This window comes from Struthio camelus, chromosome 1 (assembly GCF_040807025.1).
Source record: "Struthio camelus isolate bStrCam1 chromosome 1, bStrCam1.hap1, whole genome shotgun sequence".
Lineage (NCBI taxonomy): Eukaryota > Metazoa > Chordata > Aves > Struthioniformes > Struthionidae > Struthio > Struthio camelus.
The window spans coordinates 189524328-189539236 of record NC_090942.1 but is presented as its reverse complement, the minus strand read 5'-3'; the positions used below and the strand labels follow the sequence as shown (position 1 = coordinate 189539236).

Below are 14909 nucleotides of genomic sequence, written 5' to 3'. Positions count from 1 at the left end.
CTAGCGGAAGATCCCTGCAAATGTAGACACCTGCATGCACAGTGATCAACTTACAAGTTTCATGTGGACTTGCACGTAGCCATATAAAGTATTTTTAAAAGGTGTATTCAAAGCCTGTAATTTAGAACAATTTTAGTGCAGCATGTGGCATACTGAATAGAAATGATGCTTGATAGTCATTCATCCAAATTTTATTTAGTTTTAACATACAGAGTTTTCCTTTAAATTACAAAGGCTTACATTGTGCCAAGAACTTAGTATTGTATCGATTTCAATGGCGAATTCTGTTTTAGATCTGATGACATTGCCCACATTCTGAGTGGATAACATCTAAAACTCAGTGTAATGATGTTCAAGGACTTCCATTGATTGCCAGACACAGAAAGGATTCAAGGACTTACATACATTGAATGCATTCTGTTTATTTGAGAAGGAAGATCTCATGTGAGTGCCCGTTATGGAAGGCATCTCTTATCATGTACAATAAAGTCAGCCATTGCTTCCAGCAGAATACAAAAATACACATCTCAGTGACTTCCATACAATAATAAATATGTAATCATGCATCCAACAATAAAAAGGCACGGAAAACTGGTCACTTAGTAGTCATAAAAATTACTAACTATATTAACAAAGCCACCCAAATTATCTGTACAAGGAAATGTAACAATATATTCCAAAGGTGAAAACACATAAAACATCTTTAAAATAGTATATGCAATAAATACCTCAATTGTTTTTATATATTAAAAATAAAACTGTGCCATTGTAAACAGTATGTAAACAAACAAAATTCACTGTTCCTTACCATTATTACAAGTAAATAAAGCCAAAAGTTACACCTCTGCTCTGTTAGATACACTTCATTGGCAAGTTTTGTCAGGCAGTTTAAAGTTTTACTCTTTTCTGCAGCAAACAGAGCCCACTATGTGTGTAATTGCAAGTCCTATGTCCTATAGCAATTGCTAAGCTTCAAAACTGACTACCCAAAATGCAGTAGGTCCTTAAACAGTCGGAACTGAAACTAGGAAAAGCAATTTTTGCAGTGTTATGGACAAAAGTAACTTAATTATACTGCATATAATAGTGTCTGTAAAACTTAGCCACTTATATACCACTGCTCTTCTGTAGGTTTCAGGGGGCTGTACAAAGGTGGTAGAGCATCCTTACTCCTGCAGACAGAGAAAGCGAGGCACAGAAAGGTTGGCTGACCTGGCCCCAGTCAGGCACCAGCTCAGCAGCAGGAAACTAAAAGCAGAATCCAAACCTCTAGCCACTGCCTGCACTTCCTCCTCATTTTGCCTGATATCCTGTAGATTTGACTCATCCCAGCCTTTTAGACAAATAATGCTGAGCCCTGAACTCCATTCCTAACTCTAATTACAGAAAGATAATGAAGATGTAAAAGGGAAGCTGTCTGCTCGCTTGGGCAGCCCTCTGCTCCCGCTAACAGCGATGGAGATTTTCCATTGACCGCCATGGGAGCGCGATAGGAGCTTTTCTCCCAAATCTGTAGTCACATCCACATTAGCAGACCAGCGAGCCCAGGCAGAGCCCTAAATATTCACTACCCTCTTGACTGCCTCTACAGTTTAGTCTTTTGAGGTCTGCTTCTGTAGCCAATAAACTCCTGGAAAGTTCAGCCAAACTACATACTTCCTTCCTTATTAGAAAAAGAAGAGTATGAACCCAAATATTTTTCTTTCTTAAACAAAATTATATCAAAACACTCCTGGGACTAGTTGGCATTCTCTACAGATTGAGCCTTATGGGGGAATGTGGCTGGCTTGCATTTCTTCAGCTTTTGGTAACACTAGTGTAGATACCTCATTTAACAAATCCTCTTGTGTCCCAGGAACGTCCATCTTCCACGAATACAAACTTACCTGTTCCAGACTCATAGATTTCAAAGTGCATGACAGTTCTTGTTTGAAAATAATGTTTTTAGCATTAGATTAAGAAATTAAGATGTATTTATTTAGCTGTTCCATCACATCATGCCTTTTTTTTTTTTTTTTTTTTTTTTTTTTTTACAGGAAGAATGTACTTAGGGTATACACAAATAAAAAGGTACCCTGAAAAGGGATTTAGGAAGCACTACATTACAGTATTTTTTCTCCTTTGTACTAGTAAAGAACTGATCATTCTGCCTCTAAACAAGTGATTTCTCTAATATCAATCAGGCAGTTTCCCGATTTGTCCTACCACTTAATATTTTCATAATTTTCTTCACATGCGAAATATTAGAAGAATCATTCTACAAACAGGCTTCGAAGAGACCTCCATGTTTTGATGAGAATTTTAAAGTATACTATATAAAGGTTTTTTGTTTGTTTTTTTTAAGATAAGGTACTTAAAAGTTTCTCCTTGCAGATTTGCAGAGCCAGCTGAACTGTATGAAATCAGAAGGTATACAAAACAGATGGGGCAGCTTTCTATTCATCAATAAGTAATTCTTCATTTTCAGTTACCATGCTGCATGCTGTCTTTCCGGAGAGAGATATGAAATGTGATCTATTTTTAGAAGAATCTATATTAAGACTTATGAAAGTTATTTTAGAATTTATTTCCTTAGACATAGTGAAGAACCAGAACAATGAAAAATTCTGTACATTCTGTGATGCATATATCCCCACCTGTGCTGTATTTTGCAGGTTCTGTAGAAAAATCCAAATAACAACTGCAGATTTCACATTGGGAAAAATAAATACATTTCACTTACTTAAAAAAAAAAAAAAAATCACAGTAGGAAAATAGCCAGTAAACAATAGATTCAGAGAGGTTTAATTTTGGCCCTAGTGAGATCAATGGGAACTTTGCCAAGGATTTCAACAAAGCCAAAATTTCACGAAAAATCTCATACAATTCTTTAGCTGACAACAATCATAAACATCCTGCCACTCCATTGTATAAGTTAAATATTAATAAGCATCTGTAAACATCCTGCAATTCATCTGATATAAAAATATTACAATAAAAAACAATGCAGCATCTCTAGCATTGTGTGTGTGTGTGTATATATATATATAAAAGTTTTGTGGCTCTGCACACAAGTTGGCAGCATTATATATGCAAAAACAGGGTATGTATATACATATATATATGTACAGGTGTGCATGCACATACACACTACAAACTAGATACTACATATATACACACATGCACACGCAAATACTGGCAAGAGAACAACATTCGCAGGTATGGCATTTAAAATTCTCTCGATAATCAGTCTCACGCTAACTTTTCTCTGAGGAACAACTTCTACCTACCCAAATCCTCTGTAGGCTTACACATACATGCTAATACTAAAATACACAAATAATCTCTAAAGGGAGACTACAGCGCTGCTTAAAGCTAAGCACATGCATAAGCCCCTACAGATCTGTGACTTTAATCCGTACGCCTGCAAAGACACTGAATTTTCCTGTGGAGTGGACAAGACCAAGGGAAAATGAAGGGAACAAACTCTGGGGCATTTTTTAGCTGACTAAAACTGTACAAATCACGTCAGATGTTTCCACTTGCTAATTAATATGTTCTTGAAATGGGTGAAAATTGTGCATTTCAGCTTTTTCCTTCGAACTGTAATTCAGACCGAACTACATGAGTTGTGCAGAAAGCTTGCACTATGTCACATCTTTGACCAACAGGGTACATCCTGCAACACTTTACATGTTTACTAGCAGTTTGCACCCAGGCAAATAAGATGATGTTATTACAGGACTGACTAACAGCTGCACTGGACTGGAATACGAGTTTAAGTGACAAGCATGGCTAACAGAATTGCCCACCCATATTATGCCATGATCCTCTTGGCACCTTTAAAATACCTTTAGAAGAAATCTGCTTCGTTAAATGCCAGGACATACAACGCAAATACAATTATGGAATTCCCTAGCTCTGGGCATTTAAAGCACTGGACATATGATGGAAATGTGCTACACTCCCCAAAAGTAAAGAATGCTAATGAGCATATTCTGAATAATATCTGTGAGTGGAAAGAAGAGGAGTGCTTACTTGGACTCTGGATCTGATACGGATATTTAAGACAAATTATTTGCTTTATTATGATAGTTCATATGTGGGCAAATTATGGATCAGCACTCCAGTGTGCAAGAAACTGTAAAACAGTTTGTAGTTTGTACACTTATTATTTTTGGTATTTCACAATATCTGTTACCTAAATGCTTCTCAATCTCTCCATAACTAGCCAGCAACAAGAGTCATGAGTTAATGAGTTGCCATATTTCACGTATATTTTTAAAAAGGCATATAGGGTTTGGCTATGGTCTTGATAATTCAGGTATATTTTTCTAAAGAAATGCTTAATTCTAAAAAGTGATCTTATCCCTATTTGTATTACTAGAAGCAGCAGAGAATTTTTAGAAATCATCAGGCTCTGTGTGAACTGTCCTGTTTAATTCCTATTATTACAATTATGTAAGTAAGTAAAGCAGGTGAAAAACAGAACTGAAAGAACAAGGGAATTTTGTTTCATTAAAACAGTAGCAGGTCCAACATATTATTCTGTGCTGCTTTGGGATAACGTCGAACATTTCGCGCCCCCCCCCAAGAAATTCAAAAGTTTTGTCCCAAATATTCTGGAAATCTTTCATTAAGAAAAAAGGTTATTTCACTGTTTTCTTTTTACGCGCTTTATGTCAAAGAATACAAGGCAACATAAAACTGTTGAAAAAATAGATAGAAAACAGAATGAATCAGAAACTCAGAACCAGAAGTAAACCAAAAATTTTGTTTTAAGCCACCCTTGGAATCTGCTTCTAAAAAAATCATCAAAATTAACATGATTTCAGGAAATCTTTCAGTTCTGACACTGAGAGGTTTCAGTAGTATTGTTTCACTGATATGCTTACTGTCACCATGGAAGAAGACACAAAACTGCTAGTATTAGACATTAAATGATTTTTGTATGTGATGATGATGAAGGACCCGAGTCTGAACGTTGCAGAGATCAGGCCTTCGTCACCTCTCAGAAGTTACCTAATGACTTTTTAAGGTTCGTGCAAAACTAAACTCAAATTCCTACAAATCCCATCTATCACACATCTAATCTTCTGCTGTGAATATTAGCATACTGTTTGATGAGGAAGAGACCCCCTCAACGTACAAACTTCAACAAACTACACTGCTAGGCAGACTGTTGGCAGCTGTAGGAAGTCCTGTGTTGCAGCCTTTTTTAGGATTCAAAGGATGTGATATAAGAGAGCGGCTAATGAAAGGGATTATTTCAAGGCAGGTTCAGAAACTCTGCTCCTTGAGGGGAAATATGGTAATTTTGTCATATGTGGATGACCACATATAGGGGTCCACATATAGTGACCACATATAAGTGCACGTTTTAAGGACAAAGACAATCCGAGTTAGAAAGCACAGACACGAGTGACAGATGCAAGCAGAAAATCCTCTGAAAGCCAACTAAGCAGTATAGTCCAAATGCCCATTTTAATGTGGGGTAGCAGGCATTTGGGGCACTGTGGCGGGGGGAGGAGGGGGCAGAATTTTGGCTTTTCTCTCAGCCTCCACCATGAAAACAAACTATCCACTTTTAATTTTACTTTTAGTTCATTTCCTTCTGGTTTCATTTTCCAGTTCACATACTCTAGTACAATGTCACTATATTTAGATGAAACACAGCTTCCTAAAAAAATGAAAAAACTATAAAAACAATTCTAATGCCTTTAAATTGTACCATATTATTTCCCTAAATACCTTTTAAATCATGACATTAATCTTTCAAATATTTATTTTTCTCTCCAAAGTATATTTTCCATGGAATGAACTACAGATTAGTCACTCTGCACTTGGCATACTGATAGCCATCATAATTCCTATTTTTTTTTTCTAAATTCTCACATAGTTGGTGGAGTTTATCCAAAACACCTTTCTTTCAAGGGGCATTCCAGTAGATAGTGTTAATTGTTAGTGATATGGATTGCAGGGGATGTAACTGCAGTTAGATAGCTGGGATTGCCCAGAGATAAATTAAAGTAGGATTTTAGTCCTCCATGGCTATGTTAGACTTTGGATCCTGGAGCCCCGGGCAAACTCAGAGATCTCCTGGAACTCCTTTCCAGCCTGCCTACCCAGCTCTTCTCGATAGCAACGGTGGGGGAGACATGCTAGGGTCTCATCCTGCCAGCGAGCTGGGAAATTATCCAGAAACAGAGTTGGGAAGCAGTGCAGGAACATTAGTACAGACATAGCCTGTGTTAATTATAAATTACGCACCAGCTTCTTCTGCCCTTGCTAATGTAAGCAACAGGTTAAATGAACTCAAAATCCCATCAAAGTGACTGTATTAAAACTGTTTGTTTCCATTAGGACACAAGGCCTTCCATTCTTTTAAAGAGAGTTCTGTAAGTCAACCATGTATATATACGCATTTTCTGTTGACTGCTCTGAAGGTGGTAGCTCTTTAACCACTACAGCTAAATTTATTACAATTTGTCTCAGAATACTCTCATGTCTGTAATTGCCAGCATTTTGCTAGTTTGCCAAAGTGTTAAAGGTGCTAATAGTTTATATTTTTATAGACTATGAAGTGATGACGTTTCAAGTTTATTCCTCTGGAGTGAGAAATATTTCAACTCAATTTTTTTTTTTCAATTTCAAAAAAATTGGAGGCAATTACTATTAATCCTACAGAAGCTAACAGGAGCTTTGCTATTAGCTCCAACTGGCTACAGAAATAGTCTCAAGGAACGCTCCAGATGGCATCCAAATGGCAGATAATTTCTAAGGAACAGACTGGGCTTCTGTATGGCAGAAATGAGTATTTCAAGTACATAAGCTAACCATTAACAGAGCAATTAAACCTAATGCAACAGTAGTAGAAAAGAACTAGAAAATTGTTTTCTTTTTGTATAAAAGATCAAGTTCCACACTATATTCTCTATATAAATACATGAATTTATACAACCAGTAAACATCTCCTATTGATAATTACCAAATGATGCTTTATCAACCCTGCTGACCCTAGCAGAAATAAATATCATTTATTTCTGAAGATGCAGCAGACAAATTTAAAGTCCTGTCCAAACTCCTCAGCTTCCTCAAGTCCTCAAAAACTCCTCCTTTTACTTAAGACAGCAAAAGAGTCACGTACAGTTCCTGCAAACATTAAATCTTCGTAGTTAGAATAAGCAGCATCAAACCCTGATGATACGAAAATCATACCACGAAACGTACAATCTATGGAAACAGAATCAAAAGAGGGGAGAGCCCATTGTATAAATATAACACTCAGTACGCTGCATTTGAGAGGTACTTATGTCATTGGGCTGGAAAAATAAAAACTTCATATAATTTTCTGTGGCTCTCACTTACTCACACGTGAACTGTGCGAGATGATTTCCTGGTTGTAAGCTAAATATATTGCTCCAGCTGAGTTATCCTCAACAATATACGTCACTTGTTAACTTTAACTTTCACAAATGCTTTTTACACTGCTAATTACAAGTTACCAGAACTGTCAAGCTTATATGCAATAACTTAATACTTAGGAGCACAGATAGAAAAAGGGAGAAACAGTAGTAAACATTCGTAATGCAATTGTTAATAGGAAGCATCAAGCAAAATGGGTCCTCTGACATGTCCATTGTGGATCTTATCTGTGCATAATATATTGTTTGAAATCTTTTTGTAAGAGTAATACCACCATACTTCTGCTCACACTTCGTTAACTTTATGTTACATGTGGAAAAAGGTCTCCTGCCAATCTTCCAGAAAGGAGGAAGGACTAGATGCAGTGAAAAACACTGGTAATTTTACCCTTGAAAAAAGATGTGTACACTATCAAGGTATTATAAAATTGTCATAAAGTCAAGTAGCATACTGATTCAATTAAAAAGTAAAAATTAGCTGGTTGCATGTTTCTGTACAGAAAGTTTTGGAACACATAAAATTGGTCCTTATACAAAATCAATTCTTCTTGTTTGAATTATAATTTTACAATGTTTCAGTCTGAATTTCTTGGGGTAGGGATGGAGAAAAAAATGACAATTTCTATTATTTACACTAGCAAGGATATGTAGTCCAGTCCCAAAGTAAAAAATACTGGATCGAAATAGTCTGGCCAGGTTTTGGTCACCTGTCTTTACCTTTTACTCTTCTCCCATAAACTTAAAATATTTCTCTTGGGAGGAAAAAAAAAGTAGTTAAGGGTAAATAAATAAAAATGTAGCATAATACATTAAAAATTTGCCACTGCAATCATGTAAGAATTTTGATTTTTGAAAATGTTTTTCTTTTAAATCATTGTAAAAATGAAAAAAGTACAACCACGAGTTTGCCTGGTTTCATTCAGTTTCTACAAAGAAGATGCTATGCATCATAAAGATAGTATTTGTATCATCTGAAACAGAGATTGCTGCAGCAGTTGAACACAAGAAGCAGGAAAAATTCTACTAAAAAATGACAACAACTAAACATGCATTTAGCAACCTGCTATCACTTCAAAACATGCATTCCCTCTCTTCCTCTTTCCTAAGTGTAGGTCATTAATCTACATGAATATCAGCCACTTCAAAAAACACAGATTGCTCTTTATTCCTTTCACAGATTTTAAGGTACGCTGACTGAACGTGGACGTTCAGTGGAAGTTAACAGTATGGAATTTTTTTTCCTCCCCCAGTAAACTTTTGACTTGATGTTTTTAGCATCTTGAATCAGGCTCCAAAAATTCTACTGGGATAACTACTATGAGTTTTCTAGAAAAACCTAACTACTTCTAGGGGGTTTGTTTACCTTTTTTGTTGAAATATTAGGATGTGTGCTTTGAAACATTTCAACCATTAGAATTAAATTATAATGAATTCAAGTCATTAAAAATGAAACTATGCAAGTCCTCAGTTCTAGGAGCTAGAGCTTTTACAACAGTAAGAGAAAACCAACTACCTGGAAATCTACAATAACCATGAAACGGTAACCCTGTGTTCAAAAATTTGTGTTTAGAAAAGCCACATCACTAAACACCATTACAACCCATGACCTCGGTGAAGAAATCCCATAAAATATTTTGAGCCTCCTTGTCGAATGCATTTGGAATTGATATCCAACACTATCCTAAGGCATGGAGTTGCATAAAAACTTGCTCTCCTGGGCATCTATTAAGTACAGCATAAATGATATTTAAAACACTGTTTCTACTTGCACATTTAAAAAATTCCTTTGCTTGTAACAATCAAAGTTAAATTCTTTGGTGGTCATTTAAAAAACTGAACTATATAAAGACAAGTGATAAGTTGTCCTATACTGAGGTAATCTGAGGAGCGTCATAAGAAAGTTGCTTTACAAACACTTGGTCATTCTCCCTGCCTAAAAGCGGCTCCCATTTTTTTTAATACACCCGGTGTAGGCCTCTACCACAATCACTGTGTGGCCTTAAGAGATTCAGTTCAACAGCCCAACTTAATGCATTGCATGTAGCAAGACTGAAATTTTTATAGAGAATTTATCCTACAATTAGGAAAGTAAAGAAAGTTCTTTGATTGGTTATGACTGGGAAGATTAACTGCATAGTCTACCATAACAGCCCTATACTGGAATGCTGCCACACATTAAAATATAGTGTAGCCTACAGAGAAACACGGAGAAAAAAGGAAATACAGCTTATGAAGGCTTGACAGATGCCACCTGAACATCATTAAAGGGGTCAATGTCAAGTACATAAAAAAAACAAAAAAAACCTTTCCATTGTTTGCCTAATTTTCCATTGTTTGCATATGCTTTTAATACAACAGCATGAAAATAATGTCACTTGGCAAATGGATTTGCAGGGAGAGGGGGAGGGTTTGACTGAAAACCTAATGGAACGTAGCCTTTTACTTCTGTTTGTGTACTAGAATAATCAATTACGTCCACGTGGCTCCCAGAGTGGTCCCTGTTCAACCTACAGCAGCAAGCGCACACCGCATTACGACTGGCTATAAATGAAGCCTGCTGTGCTCCTTTGTAAAGTTTCTTGCAATAGAAGAATGAGAGGAATACATTTGACTTTCCAAGGGTCAATTCCTGTCGCACTCGTGAAAAAGGATGCAGTACTTGACAGTGTCCCCTTTAAATGGGGAAAATAAGCTTTTGAAAAAACAGAAGAAGTGTTACTCTACTGTCCAATAGCAAACCAAATACATATGAATATACTCTTCAACCTGTAAGAATTGACAAAGTAAAATTGGCAAAGTAAAAGTCAAGCTCCTCTTGCTGGAATGACACGTTCTTAGACACAGCAGGGAGATATCAGTTCTGTGCAAGTTCTCAGGCATGTGGTGCAATATCATCTCATCTCAAATATTTAAGTAGCTTTTAGTTTCTTAACCTCTAGATATATGCAAATTATTTTTCTATAGATTACTACTTTGTGACAAATTAACTGGAAATTCAATTATGAAGCTATGTTTTGTTTAAGTAAACTGTAAATAATCTTATAAAGTCTGTTCTAATGCAATTTCTAAACAAAGATGGTTTTCAGTTTTTAACCTGTCTATACTCATGAATTACTATCTTGTACGTGATTCATCTTTGCATGCATAGTATAAAACCTTTGAGTTTTTTTTTTTTTTTTAATTTTTACAATCTACCAGTGTAGGAGTATTGAGAAGAAACAAATCGATGCCTTTGTATGCATACATAGAAAATTTTAAATTAATAGCAAATTAGTAATGAGTAGAAGCCTACCCCACAAAAATCAAATCAGCTGCTACATTTTAAAACTTGTCTTATGTATGATAAATAAAATGGACTTACTTTTCTTGTATAAAAAAAAGTTTCATTAATCTTTCAACTTCTTTTGAACTACAGAATAAATAAAATGATTAGTGCCTGAAAGTTCAAATATGCTACAGATGTTTAAGGTCACTGACTAACTACAATAATGCACCATGAGAAATTCGTTATAATTTTCCATGCAGGAAGCCAATTGATATTTTTGTGAGGTACCAGTCTTTCAAAAATACTCATAAGTTAGTTACCTGATATACCTTCTGTACATGGTATATTTAAAAATCTATTTGTACAGTGTTTCATCCATATATAATGCATATAATTTGCTGAATATGGCACAAACGCTAAGTTTCCACACCCACACATCCTTTGCCGTAGAACACATTTAGGTAAAACACAACACTGAAGAATAGAAAAGTGCCTGAAACTGGAGGGAAAAAAAAAAAAAAAGGACACTCAAGCAGTAATAAATTAAATCTCATTCAAACAGATATAAAAAGTTGTTCAAGTGTTTAAAGTATCAGACGTGTCATGCAACAGAACAACAGACAGGTCAGGCAGGCACACCATGCATTATAGTTTGCATTCATGGCATTAACAAGGTATCTGTCGCCGTTCTGCGTGGCCAGTGAGCGCTAGGTACCTGAGGCATCGCTAGTCTCACGTGTTCAACCCTGGAAGAGCCAGCTCTCGGTCCCCTGCACCAGAGGCTTTACGGCAGCTATGCCTCGGGAGGACGACCAGATAACCTCACGCAGTACACTGATCATCTTGCTGCGTTGTAAGGAGAGGCATACTGAGCTGCATGTAAGCAAAGCAATCATTTCTTAGTTATATTTTCCAGTCAGTGCAGTTCACCATATACCAACCAGTTTACCCAAATGTGCTTAATCTGAACCGCTCAAGTTTGTACACCGAGAAAACATCTTCACGGAACCTTTTCCTTTTTTTTGGCACAAAACCTTTCACCCTCTTGCAACAGGCTCTTCACCAGACACGAATTCAGAGATATTAATTAGCCTGTACAAACATACCAGTGCTTTTTCTTCCGTACAGTAAACTACAAAAACAGCAAAGTGCCTGCAACAGCTTTGCTTCTCCAGCAACTTCCCCTCTCTCTCTAGAGAGGGAACACCAGCATAATTACACTTCAGACAAAGGGGTGTTCTTGCCGAGCTCTTTAATTCCCTGGAGAATTCGCTTCATATGACCCACTTTCGTTATCCCCAGGTCCTACAGAAATTAAAAAAAAAAAAAAAAGAAAAAGGGGAAGAAAGAAAAAGAGGAAGGCTTATTTACCAAATAAATAAAAGGGCAATGGTTATGATCTAGCCACGCAACAGAGCTCTAGAAATGGGCTTACTGCAATCAACTTAATGTTAAGTGGAAAAGATTCTGGCGCGCTTGCAAGTATTGCCTAACAAGAGGCTAGCTTACAGCACACAATGAATCTCTCGTCCTGCAGAGAGAAAATTACTTACCTGCAATAATCACAACCCAAGGTGCTGCAGTATTTCTCAAAAACATATTTTTTGCTTGACTGCTAAGTGTAAACGCACAATTTCTGGAGAAAAAGAACAATCTCCCCCTCCTCTCTAACACAGCAATCAACAGCTTGGTAGGATGTGATGGATTAGAGCTTCTGTCCAGCAATGTTACTTGATTTGTGGCCCCATGATGTCTGTTTTCAGCAACAAGCACACACCTCCCCAGTTTCTCAAGGGAAAGTGGAGGTAATGTCTACAGGCATGTAGGACAACTTCCCTTCAGAGAACAATAGATAAAGTTAAGCATTTGTTTTTCATTCTGTAAAGGTAAGTCTCCTTACATGGATACTCTTGATGATTAGAGAGCTAGAAAAGAAATTCTGAGAGACTTGACAGTTGCATCCTACACGAAAATGAAAGGCATAAATGCAAATCTCTTTGTAGCCGCCACTAAAGCGATTAATATCAGCCAAAATGTTTCTAATATTGGTTTCTGGGACCCATCTCAGTATGACTGATAGTAGATTTTTACATCAAACCTCTTCCAATATTAATAACAACTTTAGCAGCATCCTTTTTTCTAATTTTTACGAGTCCAAAGGTCAGAGAAGCAGAACGGGATCTCCAGCTGTGCTAATAATCCCCAACTGTGTTAATAAATTTTCATCTTGGTTCTCTGGAGCTCTGCTTCCCTCATCTGTAAAAAAACCAGCTTTGAAAAACTCTTTAAAATCCTTGGTTAATGGTGTTGAATGAGTGGCACATGAAAAATATTAGCTATTTGTAGAATAAACCTGATGTAAATAGATTGTGATTAAATAAAAAATGTTTTAGTAAACTTCACTATCTATTCTTCTGAAATACAAACTCTTTCATTTTAATAGGAGAATCTGCCATTCAAAAACATTAAAGGGAGGAGTGGATGACACAGCTTGAAATAACCATTTTCATACGGAGCAAAAAGCAAAGCCATATATAACATTCTATACATACTTTGCACAAAAAAGACTGCATCTGCCTTTCCACATCCACAGAAACCTCAGAAAATCTGCACCATATATTACTTAGAGGTGTTAGCATGCAATTATACTTTCTCCAAAGAAAGAAAGGGGTGGTAAGATGGGCATGAATTCATTATTTTATTACAAATGAAGCATAGCACAGATTTAACAGGTGGATTAATTTTCAGAGAGTCAAGTCCGAATTCTGGTTAGGTGAGAGAGAGAAAAAAAACAGTTGTATCTTCAACAGAAAACCAGCAATACTGTAACATGTGACAGTCCTTTCCAGGACTTTGGCACAAAGTTGTCAAAATGAAAGTGTTCAAGACGTGTTCACAGAAGGCCCAAAACTAAACTTGCAGGACAATTCCCTACTTACCGCTGTTCATAAACCTATCTGAAAAACCTTCTGCTTTTCCATATCGTATCATTTTATATTTTGTTGCAGCTAATGCATGATTATTTCATTGTTTAAAAGCATAATACAAATTTTTAAATTAAGAGAGCTGATGTAGGTAATAATTGTGAAATGTATCAAACAATGACAGCAAGTTTTATCATTATAGACTGAAGTTGCAGAATATTTTCTTGCTCATTCTACACTTAATTTCCCAATGAATTAAAACATGCACAACTATCTGAAATATCACCGTTGCTCTCTGGAAATTCTACGTAAGAAAAATCTGTAGGGTACTTTCCAAGCCACAAGAAGCCACACATGTTAAAGGTTAGAACTTGCAAACTCTTCAAAAGAAACATTTTCCATGAGTAGAATTTCTGTTGGATAAGCGACATAACAAGGTATTGTTAGACTTCAAAGATTATAGAGGAAAGAATCATATTATGAAATTTCCTGAAAACTTCGCCTCTTTTTCATCAGCTTTTACAAAGTCTCACCAACATTGCCTGTTGCAGAGGTGACTTCAAGTTTTGTTTTCATTTTAATTAAAGCTACTATAATTTAGATCAAAACAGTAAGTCTTAAGAGTCTTAACTCCATTTTTTATTCCGGTCTGCCACACTCAAGGGGAAAAAACAAAACTGACAAAATAAACTGAATTTCTACGCTTGTGTAAGCGTAGAACTAGTCTCAATAGACTGCTATACACTCCTGACACGAGAAGCTGCTGAGTGTTCTCCGTTTACTACTGAAGCAGGAAAATCTGCAGAAACTCTCTCATCTTAAACTAAAAGGATCCGCAACAGCAGCATATCGTGTATCATTCAGAAAAAGATCTCCAAAAGTGCAGGCATTAGTTACATCATGAGCTATATAATCTGTCCCTACTTAACTGATATCAAATAACAAAAATTTGATTTCATCAAAATATGGTTTTGAAGACAGAAGCCTAACCAGAGTTGGAGAAAGGAAAGAGTCCTTCCCCCCACGCGAGCTAAAGCCTTAAAACTACAGGATCACCTCTCCTTAGGTTCTCCCCTTCCTATTTGCCATCTCCAGGACTTCAGCAGATCAGGCTCAAAACATTCTCAAAGAGAAAAGAAGAGCTGGGAAAAAAAAAGCTGACAAAAATTCTTGCAATAGCTTTCAAGAGTTCTTCATCTACAACACATTATGGTGATTAGGCCCTATCTGCCTGGCCAAGTACCCATTTATCTAAGGTTTACCCCACAGATTTTATCAAAATCTAACACTACTGAACCATTTATGTAAACAGTCCTT

At 36.4% G+C, this 14909-nt stretch overlaps 1 protein-coding gene across 1 annotated transcript in view; it reads right to left on the bottom strand.

Annotated features, from left to right (window-relative positions):
* Positions 1–406: 406 nt before the first annotated feature.
* DGKH (diacylglycerol kinase eta) overlaps positions 407–14909 on the bottom strand; it is a 181958-nt gene continuing 167455 nt past the window's right edge. The window contains exon 31 of the mRNA XM_068929728.1: positions 407–11973. Coding sequence (XP_068785829.1) covers positions 11884–11973 — 90 coding nt within the window. The 3' untranslated portion in view covers positions 407–11883. The remainder of the gene's footprint in view (positions 11974–14909) is intronic.